Source organism: Orbicella faveolata, unplaced genomic scaffold (assembly GCF_042242905.1).
Source record: "Orbicella faveolata isolate gen_17 unplaced genomic scaffold, um_ofav_v1 contig_24, whole genome shotgun sequence".
In the NCBI taxonomy this organism is placed as follows: Eukaryota; Metazoa; Cnidaria; class Anthozoa; order Scleractinia; family Merulinidae; genus Orbicella; species Orbicella faveolata.
Window position 1 is genome coordinate 29,733,935 of NW_028301552.1, and position 22,085 is coordinate 29,756,019.

A 22,085-nucleotide genomic window follows, 5' to 3' on the forward strand; every position below is an offset into this window, starting at 1 on the left:
TGTATGGGCATGAAGATACAAAGACTATTAACAACAGCTTTCTTTCTTAAAAGTCACGATTAAATTTAATTGTTTTTTTTTCCTGTAGTAAAGGGCTAGCAAAGAAGTCACACGAGTCACATAATTCAAGAATTGCGCTATCCACGACTATCTTTAGTACGGTGGTAATTTCCCTACCAATGACGTAATCCTTGCATGTCCTGACATGTTCTTTGCTTGGCTTGCAAATATTTAATTTTCCTTCCAATCTATGAACTCGCTGCGATGAAACAGCCAAAGAATTTACTTCATTTGCCTAGAACCACAAGAAATACTTGCAAAATTCCAAATAAATTAATGACCGTCGCTTCTGGCGAAATAAACTTGCAAAGTAAACGCGATCTTATTTGTCACGGAGCGAAAGTGAAAGCTACAACCTCAACGCATTCCATGGCTGACGTAATACCTTTTTTAGCGTATTCATTATTCCCTTTGAATCCAACGCTTGGATAAAACCAAAAGAAAATATATTCTACCCACGACAAAGAAAACAATATCCGTAAAATTGTCCGTGTATTGTTTTAACAGCTTCTGGCGGAAAAACATCACACGTTGCGTGACTCAGAATTTGGTCGGGAGGGAGCCTTGGTCTGGTCACCGACAAAATAATAATAATAATAATAATAATAATAATAATAATAATAATAATAATAATAATAATAATAATAATAATAATAATAATAATAATGAACCACGGGTAAAACATGAACCGCGCTCGGCCCATGGCCACGCGGTTAATAAACTGCTACTGCAGAGACGTAAAAACCGTCCAGAAATGAAAGCTTTTTTTGTTTACTATCCTGGAAACAATAGCCGATAACTTGTCAGCTCTAATTGAATTTACTCCCATATAAAAAAACAAAAGTGTTAAGTGACCATTTGTAACTAAAGATAGCAAACATCTCGTGGGAACAAGTGGTGACGATTCGTCAGCTCTAATTGAATTTACTCCCTTGTGAAAAACAAGAGTGTCAAATTACCCTTTGTAACTAAAAATAAAAATATCTCGTTATATTTGCATGCAACAAGAACAAAACAATCGTCACCTGTACTTACTATTGTAAACGTTAGAACTGTTTCAAATCTAAATAGTCTCGTCTCCTCTAAAACATGTCCTAAGAACTAGAAGCGACGATTCGTGACCTCTAATTGAATTTACTCCTTGTGAAAACCAAAAGTATCAAGTTACCTTTGTAGCTAAAAATAAAAATATCTCGTTGCATTTTCATACTACGAACTCACGAACTGTTTCAAACCTCAAGGCTCATCTCGTTCGTAACTAAAATCCTCAGCCTAACCCACAGAAAATGTTGAAGTAAGCCCAATATATGAATACTTCCTCCTCTTTTATAGAAGAATAAATATGACCGTTCTAAATTGTGTCGGGATCAAATCTTCTCACATACCATTTATATACCTTCGCGACAAGAAATTTGATTGGCTGTTTATAGTAGATCCAATCTGATTGGTGTGACATACATACATCTCTCACTCACTCACTTACTCACTCACTCACTCACTCACTCACTCACCCATTGACCCGTCCATAACATACCCGACGCGCCGACTAAGAGGTATTTTTTTTACCAAAAAAATAACTCAAAAACAAGTGTTAAGTTACCATTTGTAACTAAGAATAGCAATATCTTGTTTTGTTTGTTCAAACATTTCATGGGAACAAGTGGTGACGATTCGTCAGCTCTGATTGAATTTACTCCTTTTTGAAAGGCAAGTGTCAAGTTACCATTTGTAACTAAAAATAGCAAACATCTCGTGGGAACATGTGGTGATGATTTGTCAGCTCTAACTGAATTTACTCCTTGTGAAAAACAAAAGTATCAAGTTACCCTTTGTAACTAAAAATAAAAATATCTTGTGCCATTTGCATACTACCAACTCATGAACTGCTTCAAAACTCAAGACTCATCTCGTTCATAACTAGCCACAATTACACTGAACATTATGCACTCTAAAACAACCCAACATATGTATCTAACTGTCACACTCTGCTCCAAACCGGACTAAAAATCACAAACCGGCAACATACACGTCAGTCTTTATTTTTCAATTATCAAAGTCCTTGTGTTTAATACAATAAAACGCCCAAGACTTCATATATCTCACTAAAGTTATCATGAACGAAAACAATTTCCTTTTTCTCCTACTGCAATTCGAGCTGGCTATTAACGTGAAAAAGCGAAAACCCTGATAACATTGAAGAGAAAAGATTTAGTTTCATTTCAAACGTATCTTCTCATTCCAGTGGTAAACAAGAACCATTATAATTGTAAAATCGTCACAGAATAATATCTTTTTGTTCTGTTGACCAAATTAATTGTAGTCTCTTCGCTTTTCACAGTGAAACTTGTCAATGGATGCTGACATTGACTACACGCCCGGAACACTTACTACGAACTCTGCAGCAATATTTAGGTTTCAATACAACATGCAAACGATTTGAACCTGTTCGCAACCTCATCAAATTCCCAGTAGTGCATTCCGCTCCCCTAAAATACAATTGTCCTTATCATTCAAATCTTAAACCTAGTAGCAGAGCGGCTAAGACTCATTTAATTGAAAACTTTATCTAATGGGAAAAGCTCACCCTTCATTGAATGCTCGTAGTTATATGCCAAACACTTTGTTTCTTTGACTGATTACCCAATTGCAAATCTTTATCAAACACGCCCACAAAATCCTCGCCTCAGAAGATGTCGAAATAAGCCCAATACATGAATCATTCCTCCACTTTTATAGAAGAATAAATATGGCCGTTCTGAACTGTATCAGGATCAAATCTCCTCACATACTATTTACCTTCACAACAAGAAATTTGATTGGCTGTTTATAGTAGATCCAATCTGATTGGTCAATGGTGTGACATACACACATCTCTCACTCACTCACTCACCCATTGACCCGTAACATACCCGACGCGCCGACTAAGAGGTTTTTTTTTTTTTTTACAAAAAATTAACTCAATAAATTAAGGAGTTTGTACCTTTTGGTCACATCTTGGAGGTATTGTGCAATTTCCTTGTGGCCATTTGCAATAGCAACATATTCTGGCAGCAAGGATCTACTTTTATAGGAATCAAAAGCAATCCTTCCAGCGGGCAAATTGTAGATAATTTTAATTAGCCACCAGGCATCCACTTTTGCTGCTGTATACACCAAACGCTGTATTAACTGAATGGATAATGATGATTTCCCTTCACTGGAAAACTCTACAAAACAATAACAAAATAAACTCTTAAAATGGAGTTGATGTTTCAGTTGATGCCATTCGTATATAAAAGGAGAAATTGCAGCTGTTTTGAAGAACACCTCAACATATTCCATTTCTTGATTTAGTACACACAACCTTTAGTATAAAGTCAACTTGTACATGATGAATCACACGCTCCTCAGAGCTACCTCGTAGATTAATTAATATCTAAATTAGGCTAGGACTGAAAGATGGACTGGTCGGTCAGGGGTATTTCATGTTGCAACAGTTGCTGATTTCCCAGTATCCATAGGGGAGACCATGTATTAAGTTGGCTCAGAGCCGAGAAAGAAGCAATTCTTCACTGCATGTTCTCAATTTGAATGCAAAAAATAAGAAAAAACATAAATAAGGTCAGCGAGAAAATAAAAAAAAGAAATGAATAAGACTGACAACAAAAGCAAGCCCCAAGCCTTAAGCAGCATTACAGACTACAGATTCGCCCCCCTCCCTCCAAATAATCTTGGTACAGAATGTTACATCTCCCCCAACTACACAGAGGTGATGTGTGAAGTGATTACAAAATTCAAACATATTGGAATAAAAACGTTCTCTGGTTAAAAATATATTAAAAACATAAGCTTTCGGCTATCAGTCTATAGCCTTTAACGAATGAAAAATGTGGCGCGCAAGCGAAAATATATACGAATGGGGTGCAAAAAATTGAGAATAAAAATAAGCGTGAAAAAAGCAGGAAGATAAAAATGTAAATGAAGCCTGATTACAATAAAATCGAGTATTGCCTAGGCAACGGTTTTGAGTTGTGTTCCGCGTCGACAGTTTTTGCTGTGTGCCAAGATTCTAGTGTTTTTCGAACGCGGTAATTGCCTTTGTCAATGACACAAGCATTGTCGAAATCAATGGAGCGATTGTTTTGCCACGCATGGTTGGCAACATTAGAGCCATTTGAATAGTTCTTCAAGTTTCGTTGATGTTCCTTTTTTCGGGTTTGGAAGCATCTTCCGGTTTCTCCTATGTAATTCCAAGGGCAGTCTTTACATGGAATTTTGTAAACAACATTACATTGAAAATCTGAGGGTTTTCTGAACTTTGGTGACGGGAATTCTTATTGAAGGGTTTTAAGTGGTTTGTTGACAACTCGGATATCATTTTTGCGGAGTAACCTTGTGAGGGGCTCGGTTAGGCCGCTGATGTAAGGGAGACATGCAAAACCCTGGTACACATTAGATGGATCAGCCCATTTGAAGAACATAGAAACCAGTTCTTCTGGTGGAGGAACTGTGGATGGAGGTGGCTTCTTATTGAGAATGTTAGAAATAACAGCCGGTGGGTAACCATTAACTTCTAACGCGGCCCTAACATGATTGACTTCACGTGTTTTTCCTTCAAAGCTGCTAGGGAGGTTGGATGCCCGGAACAAGAGGGTCGAGGCCGTGCTGATTTTGTGTTCTTTTGCATGATGGGAAGAGAAATCCAAATAACGGTCAGTATGGGTTGGCTTCCGAAATATATCAATAAAGGCAACTCCATTTCTTCTGGAAACCAAGGTGTCTAAGAAGGCAATTTGGCCGTTGTTTTCAAGTTCGATTGTGAAAGAAATTTTGGGATCACAGGCGTTAAGAGTATCGTGGAAGGAAGAAACGGCGTCCTTCTTGATAATCACAAAGCTGTCGTCAACATATCATTTCCAAACTCTTGGTGGGACTGGTGAGGTACTGATAGCTAAATCCTCGATCACTTCCATACAGAGGTTAGCAACAATGGGGCTAACTGGACTGCCCATTGCACAGCCGTGGATCTGTTTGTATATGCAGTTATTATAGACAAAATAATTGTTTGAAAGAGTGAAATCCAGTAGAGAAATGATGTCATCCGTGCTGAGAATTGTTCTGGATCGTAATGTATTGTCATTGTTTAATTTGCTCCGAATGTATTCACAGGCTTTGTTGACTGGAATAGCTGTGAAAAGCGACACAACGTCAAATGAGACCATAACTTCATCATCAGAGATTTCCATATTAGCCACTTCTTTGGCGAACTGTGAGGAATTGAGAACAGAATATCCATTGTAATTCTGTATCGGCGATAGGATTTCCGAAAGGAACTTGGATGTATTGTAAAGGGCGGAGCCAATGGAAGAAACAATCGGCCGAAGAGGGAAGCCCGGTTTGTGGTGTTTAATAGAACCACGGATGGCGGGAGGGGAACCGTCTGTAGAACGGAGTTTGCGATAAGTCAATTCATCAATCTTATTTGTCTTTTAAGATCGAGGAGTCTGTTGTTCAATTCTTTTTCAATTGGTAGGTGTCACGGTCAACAAGTAACAAGTTATTCTCAATTTTTCGCACCCCATTCGTATATGTTTTCGCTTGCGCGCCACATTTTTCATTCGTTAAAGACTATAGACTGATAGCCGAAAGCTTATGTTTTTAATATATTTTTAACCAGAGAACATTTTTATTCCAATATGTCTTATCCTGGTTACAGTTCTATTTTTAAAATTCAAACAGTCGTTTCCTAGTGTCCACGTGACTTTGATCACGTGGACATGAGGTATATGTGATGGCTCCTGTATTCCTGTGTATGGTTTCTTCACAATCCTAATGTAAGATTCTTGTGAGACCTTGAAGACTGAAGCATTTGTGACAGGCTGTTTTTAGCATTTTATTTTGTTAGCGTTAGTTCAGACAACTCACTCGTGATTTAATCAATTTTGGCAACAAATGATGAATCACTTGGAACTGATTCGCACCGACAGGTTTTCTGTTCCTCCAGTATCAGTATCATTTCTATCCATAAAATAAAGCAGGTAACTACAGATTAAGAGCCGCCATCTATAATTATCGACTATCGTCATTTGGACAAGGAAAAAAAAGAAGTTCCTTAAAGTTTCTCAGAAGAATGGTCTAGACAAGTGATTCAAAAAAAAATATAACTTACACTTCAATTCGATTCGCATTTTAGCGCTGGGGCAACCATCTTGGTTTTGCCGCTCTGAGAGAGCTTTCACCGGCCATTTTAGGGCACATGAGTGTTAACAATTTGCCATACAAAGAAAATGATATAAATCTGAATAAAAATCCACTATTCGGGACAAGCATGTGTTTCTTGTTACACTGTATATTGAGAAGCTTTTTTGGGAATTTGATCAACATCTGATTTTTTTTCCGAAGTTTAAATTTCTTCCCTTTCGAACTACTCATGCAGCACCATAAAAATGGCAAAATTTAAAGGAAAATATCGCCAGAAGTACATTAAATTTAAACAAATGGCACGCAATGCATGCAGAAGCGATGACGTTAAGAATTGTTTCTGGAAGATTGGAACATAAGCAGACAAACTGATTCTTAAACCACACTGTAGAACTTTTGAGTTAGAAATTTTAGGGGTTTACATTGTGGGAAGTCCATTGGTAGTTCATTCAAGTAGTTCATGTACCAAGTCCATCGTGTTAGTCCATGTGTTAGTTATCAACGACATGTACCAACCCAAAAGAAAGATTAATAACTAAATTTTCCAATACATAATAAAGGAATTTCTGTTACATTGTATTTTTCAAATTTCGTACATTAACTTTTGTTTTTGTTTCAGCGTGGATAACAACTTATTATCTTTAAAGATACTTGGCAAAACTAATTACCTCACCGGAAATTAATTTGTTGTTTTAACCATATACTTGTCATATTGTGTGTGCGACCAGCTTGTCTATCTATTTATCCAACACTGTATAAACCAAAATCAACGCCCAAATCTTCGTTTAAAAGCTGAAATTTAGAGCACTCCGCTGATCCTACAAACAGCAAAGGAAAGCCGCAAAGGAAAAGTCACTCTCTCTGAATTTGACACCTTATTATCTTTAAAAATATTTGGCAACACTAATTACCTCACCGGAAATTAATTTATTGTTTTAATTGTATACTTGTCATATCGATTAAAAGCACTCTGCTGATCCTACAAACAGCAAAGGAAAGCCGCAAAGCCCTCACCTACTGCCTGTGCGACTTACTTGTCTGTCTAAACTTGTATGTATGGAGGATATGTTCTTATTATGAGTTTGCACATGAACGAAAATTTATCTGATACTGTATAAACCAAAATCCACCCCTAAATCTTCTTTTAAAAGCTAGAATTAAAAGCATTCCGCTGAACCTACAAACAGCAACTCCCAAAGTAAATTTTGCTTCCACAGAGGGATAAATTGTGCGCGACAAAAGCGCGACGTACATAAGCGTGACGAAATAAGTGAGAAATCACTCTCCAAAAGAAATGCAGCACACTAGCTTAAAGCGATGACGTCACACAATACGTCATCTCTGAAAAAAAGAAAAAAGCTGATAGACACCAAGAGCTTATGATCTATATATAATCTCTTGATAAGGCTTTTCAGTTCATCAATGAGGCCGTTAGGGGTTTTAAGAATACTAAATATATGGGTAAAAATTAACAGGATACCCGATACTTAGTGGAGATATTAATAGGGTAGAGGATGTTTAGATCAGATAAAACAGGACATTAACTGAGCAGGAAATTGTTAAGCTGGAATTAACAGGATACAGGATAATGATACAAATTTCCAGGCAGTAGCTCATATTCAAAGTATTCCGGAAAAGCCAATTACTAGTTTAGCCACTGAAATGCGTAAAATGGCTTCAAAGCCGGTAACATTTTCACTTCCTATGCACCCTACCCCCTACCCATTGGAATGTACACCTGTTATATAACGCAATCTGTGGAATCATCGTGGATGCTCAACGGAACTGGAAATTAAACAAGTTCTTGATGAGAATCCTTCGTTAAGAGGAGGATACTAAAGGCTGCCAACACACTTTTGGGTCAGTTAGCATCTCGGCAAAATGTTAAATGGCAGCTCACAAGGCAAAAGACAAGTAATATTTATAGATGTTCTGATGTGGGCTTCAGAGTTGAAATCTGCTTAATCCTTGTGCTATCTCATTGATTTCTTAAAATAATCATTGAAACTGCGGCTGAAACCTACTGATAATATAACATGAGGTATTGTGGAACATCCAGTTGTCAACATGTCGTGAGGTAAGTGGAATGTATACAGTGTTTCAGCCAGAAAATTTTACTTGAGGGCCAAAGTGGCCCCTGATGATCTTTTTTAGGGGCCAGTGTTTTAGGAAAGGGGCCAATAAATTGAAAGCTACACAAGGAAAAAATGCATCAGGGTAGCAAGGAAAATAAAGCAATTTATTAGGATCTATGACAAAATTTAATAGTAAGTGCTTTTTGAAGTGTTTCTACTCAATAAAGTTTCTTTTGAATCAGATACTAGTATGAGGGATCCGTGCATTACAAGAGAAGAATCCTTATGCATACTTGACGTAGTCATTGATCAAGGGTTGGCAATGCATTATAGGGTGATTTCAAACACGGTCAGCCATTTGGAAGTTTTCCTATGTGAGAGAATCAATACAGCAATGCAAAAGGACGAATTGACTTCTTTTCTTATGTTAAATGTTTTAGAAGCAAAGATCTTTCAATATGATTTTCTAGAAGGACATAATGTGTGACAAAATAACCGTTATTGATCGTCAACACAGAGAAATGTAGTCGTCATTATGCCGTATTATGGCGACTAAACCAGAATTTTTGGTCACCAAGGATGAAATACTTGTTGCATTGGCGACCTTATCGATCACAATTTCAAGCCCTGGGATGGCTTTTAAAATATTATGCCTGTGTTAAGTCTGCAGTCTTGTAAAAGGAAAGGGCCAAGTTGGCCCTTTTATCGTTTTTCTGCGGGCCATCTCTGATTGTAACGCGGGATTCCCGCAATGGCGCGCTCTGGCAAAAACACTGCTGTATATCATTATTTTCTTTGTGCATTGTTATCTTCACATTATTATGCTAATTATGACAGTGGTGTTTGTTGACAACAGCAGAGCTTAAATTCCTTATTCTAACAGTTTACAGTTTTAACTGCCCCAACATTTTATTGCATATTTTCACAGGTAAGACATTGCTCTTTAAGTAAAGTGTAGTTTTGGGATCTTCACTGATGTACTTTTGCCTATATTTTCCATTAAAATTCTACGCCTTTTTACGGCACTTCATGAGTAGTTCAAAAGGGAAGAAATTTACAATTCTGTAAAAAGATCAGATGTTGATCAAATTTCCAAAACAACCTCTCAAAGTAACAAGAACCATTTGCTTGTCTCGAATAATGGGTTTTTCTTTGGATCTATAATGTTTTCTCTGTATGGCAAATTGTTAAAAATGTGCCCTAAAATGGCCGCAGAAGTCCCTCTCGGAGCAGCAAAACCAAGATGGTCGTCCCAGCGTTAAAATACGAATCGAATTGAACTGAAAGTTTTTGTGAATCTAGACCACTTATCTAGACCATTTTTTCTGAGGAAGTTTGAGGAATTTCATTCTCTCCTCCATTCGGATTTCTTTGTAGCATGGGAGTGCTAATATTTCCGAATAGAGAAACAACAACAACAACAACAACAACAACAATAATAATAATAATAATAATAATAATAAATACTCTATGCTATCAATAAGTATAGGTTAATAAGTGCATTACTACGAAATAATCAACATTATTATCCAACTGCAGCGAATACCGTCCAAATAACAGTACAAATATACAGCGATATTGTACAGCTATTTGTGCCATAGAAAACCTGTTTGCCGTACAGGTCAGCGCGCGCAAGCAAAATTGTCACACTCTCCCTCTTTTCATTGATAAATTTATTGACTACAGCAGTTGGATAATAAATCTCTTATTAGATGTTTTGGTGTGTAGTATTGCGTTATATTTTTACTCGTTGTTTGTATTTTGACTTTCCCTATGGGCTTGTCAAAGTACAGCAACTTGTACAACTTGTAAGAATATACCGCGATACTACACACCAAACCATCTAATAAGATATATATATTTACAACAATATCTACAACTGAAAATTTAAAATACGAACATCATCTTTAAGATTTTGAAAATTGTCAAGAGTGTGCACTCAGATTCATTTAAATCATTCCATCTTTTAGCAGTGGAATATCTGACAAAGGAGTGAAGCCCATATGTCGTTGTATTTATGTTTGGTATTTTAAGCCGATATGTACCATGGAGATCCTTTTTTGCCCGTAAAAGGGCTTGCTTTCCTAATAACGTAAGAAAATTAAAGTGTGAATTTAATTTAACTGATGAGGCACTGATAAAGGCTTTTTCTCTTCCCCATTCAGTTGCTTTTGAGCCATGTGTCAAGGCCTTTCAGTTCAAAATATTGAACTCTATACTCCACACGAATTCCAAATTGCACAAAATCGGGTACATTGCAGATTATCTATGTTCTTTCTGCAAATGTGAATCAGAAACAACGCAGCATTTTTTTTTATGATTGCTCTTATTCAATTTCTTTCTGGAAAGATTTCGAAGTATATTACTTATCTTTGACAAAACAGCAGATACATCTTAATTTAAAGGATATATTAATCGGTCTTCTAACACCAGAACTTCTCTTACTTAATTATCTGTTACTTATAGGAAAAATTTATTTATGGGCGTGTAGAAGGAATAAAGAACTTCCAAGTATACAAGGTTTTAAATCAAAAATCAAATTAAAGTATGAGACTGAAAAATAAATCTGTGCAAAAAATAATTTAGATCTGTTTAGGAAGAAGGGGGCAATATAAATACATGTACTAGAGGTAGTTGAATAACTTAGAATATGTCAGGCTCAAATAGCTGTGGCTTTGCTATGTAAACTTGTTCGTACGTGTGTGTACGTGAGTGAGTGTGAATTAGTTGTGTTATACCGTAAGTCCTGTTTATTATGTATAGTAAAGTAGCAAAGTATTGTAATAAAAGTTGTGTAGATAGTTGTGTACATTGCAATAATAAAAAAAGAAAATTAAAATTAAAAAAAACATCTTTCATAGATGTTCTCCATAAGACTCAGATGATCCTGATATTTGTAGATGGTGGCTCTTAAAGCTTAACCCTTTGAATACCAAACTTTCGCCAAAAAATACCATTTTTAACCGTTTAGTCATGTTTTTTAGCTGCCATGACGCTAAATAAACCTAAGTTTTGCTAAAAAAGCTTTTTTTTTCCTAAAAGGAGAGATTTTTCGAGGATTAGGTACAAAATTGAGCAAAACTTCAATTCCGGGCATGTGCATAAGCCAAAATTTGGCCATTAACCGTTCTCAATTTTGTCTGTTGGCCCTTTCCTTTCTGTTTTTCTCGGCCCTTTTACCCTGGCTACCTTTTGCATTTTTTCTGGCTGCAGTGAAAAGTTGGACGTCAATTACGGGCAAAGCCTAGAAATGGACCTTGATCAATCATAGGCGTTGTGGACCATTTTACCACCGTTTTTGCACCAAAACTATAACGTTGTTTTTCGATTTGCGACGTCGGAATGTCATCGATATCTAAACCTGACCATTGTGCGGAAAGGGCTAGCCTAGCACTATCATCTGCTTATCAAGAATATCTGATGACATTTAAATTGATGACGTCACAAGTGGTACAAAGAGCACGACCATTAATTACGCATATATGCGTAGTTGGTATTCAAAGGGTTAAAGTTGGTTTTGACAAAGAGCCGTGTGAACGTTCCTGAGATGGAATTCTAACCTTTGTGACGATCTGTTTTGATAAAGAGTCACAAATACTCAAGTTCCAAAGAACTAAATGCAACCCTGACATCAGAAAAATCAAGAGATCACCATGACCCAATTAAAAACTACCATATAAAGCACACTTTCAAGAATAAGAGAACAGTTATAAATCACAAGAATTAATTGTCAATAAGGTTTAGATGAGGCCAGATCGAGTCATATCAAATTCCTAAAAAACTGGCCACAAAAATGTGCTCCCTTTTACTTTATCTCACGTTAGGATTGTGTTTTACACTTGTTTGGTTTAGCAGTGGATTTATCCGTGCTCTTAAACGAGTGGATTTACTCTTTTAAGAAATGAGTTCAACTCTAACTTCAGAATTTGCCATGGATCTGCCGTGTACATTAAGAACGATTTAGCTTGTGTGTTGACATCTCCTCTAGGCAAACATACTGTATGCAGGCTTAGCGGAGTGATTTCGATAGAACTGTAATTCCATACAGGTTCAACGCCACGGTTCTAAGCATTCCAATTCAGTAGGTATTCATGCTATTTGTATCTACCTTGACTCCACTGCTTGAAAACTAATGTTAGAATTTCGCAGCCGGTTAACTGAAGATGTTGCTCATCTTCATAACTCAGTATTGACAGAACCTACAATTCCCACTTGGGATATCAATACTAATCTAATGAAGGAGACTTCAAATTTTAGGCACTCAAACGTTTCTGATAACAGAAACAGGATACACACAGTTGATTTACCAGTACACTGGCGACAACCATAGACAGGCGCTTTCTCTCGTTTTCCTCTCTTGTCACCAAGGAGAGAGACCCTTGTTGCGGCTGGGATCAAGGTTGCCACAATTTTTGCAATTTGCAGGAACTCTGGGGTCATCACTTTTAAGCTGTGTGAATGTGTTATTTTCTCAATTGACTTTGCCTATTCTACCGTGATGCATAATACTAACAATAAAGCTGAAAAGTTAAATTTGCATCTGTAATCACGTAACAACGTAATTTTTTTTACATCACAAAAAAGAGCATATTTGAAAACACACACAAAATGAGAAATATTTGCTACAAAGACAAAGAATATTTTGATTCTACCACTATTCCGCTAGCGCGAAAAAGGAGAATGCGTGATCGCACCCATTGAGGTTGCTACTAGGTCTCATTGCATAACCATGTAATCTCTAAGGTAATAACTTGGCTATCAACCACTCTAATTGGAAAACACAATTAAGGTTTGCAAGCTTTGGGAATCAAATCACCTTGATCAGTGCCCTTTTAAATACTTCCAGGTGGTAGAACCCAGCAAAAACACCTTTCTTAGGAACAGACCTCTTTCAAACAACAATACTTTTTAAGGGTCTTGATAATAGCAGGCAAGTCAAAAATTTAAAGAAAACGACAAAACTTTTAAGTTTCAGACATGTTTCGACAAAACCTACTGTCATCTTTAGCTGATTAAAGGTCAAATGAACCAAAATTTAGACATTTTTTCTTCAGCCATTTTATAGCCACGAAATGCTAACAACAACATGTAAAAGGACACTTATGCGGAAATTTCTCTTTCTGAACCGTAAAAGGAGTAAAAAAGGTAAAAGTACTAAGACAGCCTATGGCTTCACGAAAACGTTTCCAAAATGACCGTGCACTTTAATGGAAGGAATGGAACTGAGATTCTGCTTTGTGACATCACTGTTGTCTTCAACATTGCTGCATTTCTGCGTCAGTGAGTCCTTCGTGAGGAAGGTTTTGGATCTAAACACAACCTTTATTTTACTTGGGAAATGCCCAAGGAGTTCGCCCACTGTTCGGCGGGCAATATTTGCTTGTTTTTTGTTGTTTTTTGTCCAATTGCCGGCTTGCAACGTTCCATAGTGAAGTTAAAAATCGTTGGTACCGCGTCTTTTTTGAATACAAGTTGACGAAGCTTGAAAGAGGGTCCCAACAAACTCCCTACTACAAGATTTTGTTCGAAGCTGTCTTCAGTACAGTCTTTTACTCAAACGCGCAAAATTTGCCGTTCGAACGGCTCATAAAAGAATTTCGAACCAGTGATCTAAACGTTTGAACAGCTCATGAAATCTTCAAACGAGCAGTCACGAACGGCTTATAAACTTGATGATTATAATTTGTTTTGTTTATTTTGAATGGTGCCGTGCCGCTACACATCTCACTTAAAATAATTTCGAACGGATGACTTTTAATCGTTGAAACTGCTCCTGTTACTACTTTACTTCACCACTGAAAGCCAAAGAAAGTAAACTTAAAACGGAGAGGACATTTGTACCTGAGTTTGCTGAAACAGATTGAAAAAGCTGAATCTTTTTTACACAGTCGTTTATGGGAGTCTTTGTCAATTCTTTGTCTTTCAGTACAGCCCAAAAATAATGCACGCGCAAGAACTTCTTTTTGCGTCCGCAAGTGGGCAACTTCTTGCGGCTTCTCCATGAAAAGTCTAAACCTTGTTGAAGTCATTCTTGGTGAGAGTTTTTGTTCACGAGTAAATCATTCGGTAGATTTTATCACTGACGGTGGAAGATTTTGGTCATGTGCAAGCAACGTGTGAATCGAGATTGTCTCATAATAACTTTACAGATTCAGACGGAGATAAGGCCTTTGGCAACAACAGTTTAGCAACAGTACATTTTCGTTGCCTGGGTTCACTTTGTTTTCTTTTTCGGCGACATGGAGGAAATTCCACTGTTTAAATTTATATTATTACGATGTGTCTAAGAGTCCCAGACCCGCGGTGTGGTAGCGGCGTGAAATCTCGTGTGAAATGAGCTTGTTTAAAATGACTTTTTCTGTCCGGAATCTCCCTTGTGGCAAGGGTTAAAAAAACAACATATTTACTGGGAAGTGTAACCCAAATTTTAAAACAAGCAAGCTTCTCAGTCGACGAAAACAAGGGCATGACAAAAGCGTGACTCAGTTTTCACGCATCAGGTATGTTTGAAACTTAATGCAAATTCGGGGTGTCACAACATGATTGTTATGTTATCTATTTACGCTCAGTGCATGCTGGCATCTTAAAGATTTACCGTATGTTTAGAAACGCAAAAGATATTTTCTGTAAGAGCTCTTCGCCTGTAATAATAACTTTGCGAGAAGTTTTTAAAGAAATTCTCAACATCGTAGTTCTCATTTGTTTACACATGCAGCGGTTCAGTGTGAGCTTTAAATGAAAGTTGTCTTCGCTCACAGATCACGCAAGAAGAAAACGAAAACAACACTTCTGAATCGGCACTCAGAAGCAAAAACCATTGGATCCCAGGCTAACTACACCGTAGTTCGATTTTTCTACGTGGACTGTTTCTTCATGAGCTTCATTAGGAGATATTTTCAGTTTGTGATTGTCGCGTAATCTGCTAGTAGACTGTTTAAGTGATCAAAGGGATTTTTTCCGGCGTTGACAAAATCTGGATCGGACCGGATCACGGATCGGATCACGGATCGGATCACGGATCGGATCACGGATCGGATCACGGATCTGATCACGGATCGGATCACGGATCGGATCAAGGAAAAAAAAAAATTCAAAATTCAAAATTTTGTTGAGCAAATTACACTAGAGTGACTGCTGTGAGCAGAACGTTTTATTTAATTCTGGTGTGATATTCCTTTATTCTTTTATAATATCAAGCCAACTGGGAGCTGGTCACAGATGAATTTTTTTCAGGCTGTTGGGTTTTGATTGCGATGATCAATCATGTCTTCATATCTTTCTCAGCAGTTCAGATAAATGATATTTCGTGTATTCACTTGCATCAATGGTAAACTGTCATAAAACGAGTCAGCATGGTGATAATAGGACGAACGTATGAATCGAAACACAAAAACTAAAAGCACTAAAAGAATTAAACACCTGATGATTTCAAATTATTTCCGTTTTTGAGACAAGTCTATACTTTTACAAGATGTGAGTTTGGAATACGATATTTCGCACTGGAATAAAACGAAACAAACCATTTGTATTTCAAGGAAATATAGCTGTTTATAGGAATAACATCGATAGTGTGAACGATAACGCAACCCGAGAATAAACAACATTTTAGGAGTTACGTCACGATTTTTGGAGTCATTTTTAGGGTCGTAAAGAGTTGCCTTTAAATAGAATAAAACCTTAAAATGATCGTGTTCTAGGATAAAAAAAACACTTAAGAGGCAAGAACAAATCCGAACGAAATGAGGATCGTTAAGGATGGCAAAGATTAACGAGGACTGCTAATGATGAACTTGAAAAACTAGACTAGTTTTTTCAAGGCGCGCAAATCGTGACGTAGCTCCCTTAAAGCAAGCCATGTCCATAAGTTTTCGTACGTAAGTTTTCTCATTAACTGTAACACCAACTGTAATGCTCACATCTGACCGAAAATGTAGCCGAGAATTAGCTACTGATACGAACAACAATTTTAAAAACGAGAATGGAAGGTTCACGCAAGCTTCGAGCCAACTAACGTTCAAATATAACTACATCTGCCTGTTCATTACAATTTAAATTCGTCGTAAATTAAGCGGTTATGTGGCTTTTTAAATGAACTCTTGTCATTCTCTGTAATTAACATGTCATTGCGTCAAATTCAGGATTCTTATTTTCATTTAACATATTTTAGTCTTCCACTTTCATTTTTTATTTATTATTATATTATAAACGATTTGATTTTTTGGGGAATTTGTTTTCTTCAAAACTTTGGGTTTTTTTTCTGTGATCCGATCCGTGATCCGGTCCGTGATCCGGTCCGTGATCCGGTTCGTGATCCGGTCCGTGATCCGGTCCGTGATCCGATCCGTGATCCGATCCGTGATCCGGTCCGGTCCGATCCAGATTTTGTCGACGCCGGATTTTTTCCGTGTAGGTGACCTGAACACGCGAGTATGCGAACAGGTAAAGACAACCGCTCGTATGCCTTGATGTTTTCTTCCTGAACAGATGATCAAAGCCGTTCAACGGTTTACTCTTGTTTGAACGGATGAATGTTCCAGCAAACGGGTGAGCAAGTCGTTCGAACGGTTGGATGTTTTTAATAAACGGGTGAGCAAGTCGTTAGAACAGTTGGACGTTTTTATCGAACAAGTGAGCACGTCGTTCAAACGGATGGATGTTTTTACCAAATTGGTGATCAAGCCGTTCGAACGGATGCAAATTTTTTTGAACGCATGACCCAGGTCGTTCGAACGAATGCAAATTTCTTTCAAACGGCTTTCAAATGGCTTCTAAACGGAATTCCGTTTGAAAACGGAAAGCCGTTAAAGCACGTTTTCGCGTGAAAGGTCACAAATGCTTCCAAAGCATGAAACATTCTCTTTTAATTACATTTTTATAAGCCATTCTCTTTAAAGTTTGGGTCCTGGGGAACATGAAAGTGCTAACTTTTGATTGAGTGCTTTTCCTCTGAAGTTCATTGTGAACTTGAAACCAGAGCAGTTTCAAATTTCCCGCATTTCTTGAGCTCACCAACAGTGACGTCACAAGTTTTATTTCCGACAACTAACCGACAATTTTCCCGACCACTCTATAATTATGAAGGATGACTTAATGAACACATTGAACTCAAATGGAAAAAAATGTCTAAATTTTGGTTCATTTGACCTTTAATGTACAAAATGTTGGAAGTTGAATTGATAATAAGTAGAAAAATGCTAATTGTCACAACAAAAAGAAGTAAAGCATGAAAATGTTAGAATTGCACAGCCGGTTAACAAAAGCTGTTACTCATCTTCATAACTCAGTATTGACAGAACCTTAACAATTCCCACAGGAGATATCAATATTAACCTTATGAAGGACACTTCAGAATTTAGGCTCTCAAAACATTTGTGATAACAGAAAGAGGATACCACTGTTATCTTCAGTTGGTTAATGTACAAAGTGTTGGAAGTTGAATTTGTAATAAGCAGAAAAATGCTAATTGTGACAACAAAAAGAAGCAAAGCTTTAAAGTGTGAGAATCATAAGCAAGGATAGTTTCAGATTTACGTGGTGTAACTCAACAAAGAGGGTTGTTCTCTATGAATATGGATAGCCTCTTTTATCTTGAGTTGGCAACTACTGGAGGCACGATTCAAAGCATGGATACAATAATCTGCTAAATATAAGATGCGACAATGATCTGAGTTCTGTAGATATTTGAAAAAAACAAAAAATAGAAAATCAATGGCATCACAGTGCCCAAAATGTGTTAAATTAATCTGATGGGCACTGTCCTATCGGCAAGAGATGATTTGCATGGAGTTAATGTGACTGCAACTACCGAAATTCTCCAAAATTTGATGACACTGACAACACAAAAAATCAATTGATAAAATTAGGAAAAAACCAAAGACTCCCTGAGCCAGCTCATGGAGAAACAGGCCAATTTCAAGTTGACTTTGGCCTCTGTCGCAAAACGAGTCTTTGTGCGAAACTATTTGTATAATGTATGAAAATGTATGTCCCCTGACCATTCATTCTCATGAAAATTAGGTCATTTTCTTTAGCACGTAGCGACTTGGAGTATTTCTGCTAACCCTGGATGAAATGCTAGTCCATCGCAGGGTTACCTCCCAACATCAAATTTGCCAGCACCTATTTATACACCTGGGTGGAGAGAGGCACTGTTAGAGTAAAACATCTTGCCCAAGAACACAATACAATGTTCCCTGCCAAGGCTCCAACACGACTGCTCAAAATAGAAAACAAACACAAAAATCAAATAACAGGTTGTTTACACAGACTGCTGATCAACTTTAAAATTGACAATAATTAATTTTGATTGGAACTGGAACATTGCTGTTATACTAACTTCTACATGATGTAGTGTCAAAGAATAACAAAAGTCTGTTGCAAAATGAAAGCATGAATTAGAGTTCACCATATTCACCAGTCAGTCCAAAATTGACACCTGGTCACTGGTGTTGGTTATAATATATGTATGATATTAGTGAGTCAGCAGTGTATTTTGGGTCAAGGTAAATTGGTTATGGTCCTTGTTCAGTTAACAACACCTGTATGACAATCATAATACATGGTTTTGACATTAATTTTACTTTAGACTAAGCAACTTGAGAATGCCAAGCAGTAGGCTAACCCCCTACTCTCGTAAAACTCTCATGATTATAGAAACGTCCACAGGAATTCACATCACTCAACCAGTCTTGAGCGAAAGAGGGTCAATTTCAAATGAGATTGAAATGACACATTACAGCCAAACCCACAACGTGGAATATAACTAAACAGGCACTCTTCTGGAATCCTCAAGGCAAACGAAACTGTGCTAGGCCGAAAAACAATTGGAGAAGATCAGCCCAACAAGAACTGCCGCAAATACGCCTGCGATAGACTCAAATTGAACAAGCTCAGGACAGAGAGCGGTGGAAGAAAACTGTGGATGACGTACGCTCCACTTGGGAGCCAAGGGACTATATAGCCGACAGCCTCTTGGTGGGTTTGACAAATGAAGCATGAGGGATGTATTTTGGTTTGGCTGTTGACAAATTGTTGCTGACTACCGTGGTCGGGCTAATTATAGTTACCCACCGTACCATGGGAACCACGAAACTGTCCTCTGTATTTTTGACAAGGCTATTTTCGAATTTACGAGCGAAGCAATCTCAAAATGTTTCGCAGCGAAGGCGTTGTGGATGAAATTGCATAGCGAGTGAACTGACACGGAACTTCAAAATCTGTTCTTCGATTCTACGCAGGAATCGAGTCGGCAGGATTATTTTCAGTGGATTTATTCGCTTCAAGTGGAGGGCACTTCAGAAATCAGTGTGCGGCCTTGTCTTTCTTTGAGCAGTACAGCTAGTGGAAATCCACAGACCGACAACCCGCCGAAATCATGTTAGATCGGCTTGAAAAGCTGGCAAACAACAAACTTAAGAATTGACCTTTCAAGCAAAAGCGTTGTGTTCTCATACAAACCTTTATAAATTCAAGCCGCTCTAACACAATACCTCCATATGCTACACGGCGAGTCACATTTCGCATTCGTTATGTAATAGTATATGCCATATATGTCACGTTACGCTGAAAGTTCACATAGAAGTAAAAAAAAAAAAGATAACTCCTCGCATTGTGAGCTTGGACCGTCTGTGGTTTAATGAATAAATTAATCAGAATCGAGCGCTTGCATAAGACAGCTGCGCTCGCAGTACAAGCGGCACTCAAAACTAAGCTGTCAAACTGAAACGACACGATAAAAGCCTTTTTCTTCGCAGCTAACAAAAATAAAGACATTGCTTAAGTTGCTTTGGCCTCTTCTAATCGTTAACTTGAGAATTCAGGGTTTAATTTGATGAGGAGCAGCATATTTTGATCAAAATAACACAACTGCTATCCTACCTGACGACACTCAACGAACTACGAGCGAGTTGCCATGCCGGATGCCAGTGGCCCAAGTTTGGCACCAAATTAGAAGCTTGGAGACACAAAATGTTTAATATTTTTCACTTTTTGCAATCTGATATGGTTTTTAGAATTGTAAATCCTTTTTGTGCGCATTTAATGCCATATCCAGTGAGAAAAGTGGCCTGATTTCAACGCCTTTCCTGTTAACTTACATTTACGTCAAAACAGTAAAGTTTCTCCCGCCTGCTGAATCCTGATTGGCCAATTCAAATTTCTGGCACGCTGGCCGTATGTAAGGTGAGTGAGTGCCATTCGACTGCCTTCTTAAAACTCATGGATGACATCATCCCTGAGCAAAAACTAGTTAGGCAATCTCAGATAGTGCAGAGTGTAACGTATAGCACTAATGCAGCACTATATAACACAGTTCCTAAATAATAACCCCTGCCATTCACTCCTAGTTTGTATTGACCTTGCTGATTGAATAATACATTGAAGTAGCAAACATCACAATTGTACTTTTCACACCATTTGTAACTTGATACTTTTGTTTTCCTCGCAAAGGTATGTAACATGAAACTCTTGCTTTCTTGAAAACACACAGAAGGTGTGCTTGTATTTTTTTCACAGCTGGAGATAAATGGAAGAAAGTTGAATGTCGGATGAAGAAATGGAAAAGGAACGATTTGTTTCATTGGACACACAACTTTTCTTTTCTCCGATAAGCAAGAACCAATCTAAAGCAGATTTGCACGGTGTCGTCATTTGACCAGAACTACCAGAATTCCTCTCGTTTTCTCTTTATTATTTAAATTATGAAGCCCCAGTGGGGTTTAAATAACAATTACCCTAATTAGTGTAAGAAACAAAAAAGTGAAGGATTCTGGTAGTTGTGGTCAAATGACGCCATCATGCCAATCGCCTATTATCAAACTGTCACGGAGCAGCACGTTCTGTTACCACCTTTGGTGTAACAATAAAGTCACTTAAATTTAATACACACTTTGTCTGATATCGATTAATACAACTGAGAAGTGTTTCAACGAGAAGTGTTTAAAGTAAACAGCGCTACTTGATCGAGATTATTGGTGAATGAGTACCCATAAAACTGATTAAATTAATTTACGCTTTCAGTGGGTGCCATGGAGTCTGTAGCAATATTTTAGCAGCTTCCTTTTTTTTTGTTTTGCTTTGTTTTGTTTTGTTTTTTTGTACAATATTTTTTGACAAGTTTTAATGCCAGTTAATGGGGAAAGTTTTGGCTGCCGAGATATGAACTTTTTGGTCTTTTTGAAATAATTAAATGATGAAATAAATGCACTAGTGTAATTTGGAAACAGATGATATTTCTTGAACCAAGTTAGGCGTAATTCTAAAAGATACGAAGTCACAGTAATGTTCTTATATCACGCTATTAAACGATGCTAGAACGCATGCGTAGGACATGTTAGGGTTCTACCACATGGAAAAGCACTCGATGTTAGTACATGATCTTGTATGAGATGTATCTTCCACCTAATATGTATTTGACGCTAATGCTTATTAATCAGCACATGCATTTAGAGCAAATATTGGTTTTGTTCTAAAGTGAAAAGTACCACAAAGAAAGCAAGGGGTTTTCTGAGACAAATATATAGTTTTGTGAAGTAATCAAAGATGTAGCGTAGGTACTGGACGTTTTATGTAGTGCTCACAAGTACCTACCCCATCCCATCCCCCTTGCTGCAAGCCTAATTAATTAATTGAAATTAATGAAGTGAACAAACAGTAAAGTCTACACCTTGGAGCCTTATTGCCATAGTGCTTTAGTGGATGTCAACCCCTAAACCATCCCAATAGTGCACTCTGCACTAATGAAGAAAGCTCTGGTAACTACAGTGTCATATG

The 22,085-nt window shown here is 37.5% G+C and overlaps 1 protein-coding gene and 1 pseudogene across 1 annotated transcript in view; both read right to left on the bottom strand.

Annotated features, from left to right (window-relative positions):
* Window positions 1-22,085, bottom strand: part of LOC110066618 (uncharacterized) — a 111,195-nt gene that overhangs the window by 38,103 nt on the left and 51,007 nt on the right. Inside the window, 1 exon segment of the mRNA XM_089292802.1 lies at window positions 3,041-3,266. Within this exon segment, the coding sequence (XP_089148928.1) occupies window positions 3,041-3,266 (226 nt within the window).
* LOC149111239 (uncharacterized) lies at window positions 4,045-5,507 on the bottom strand (annotated as a pseudogene).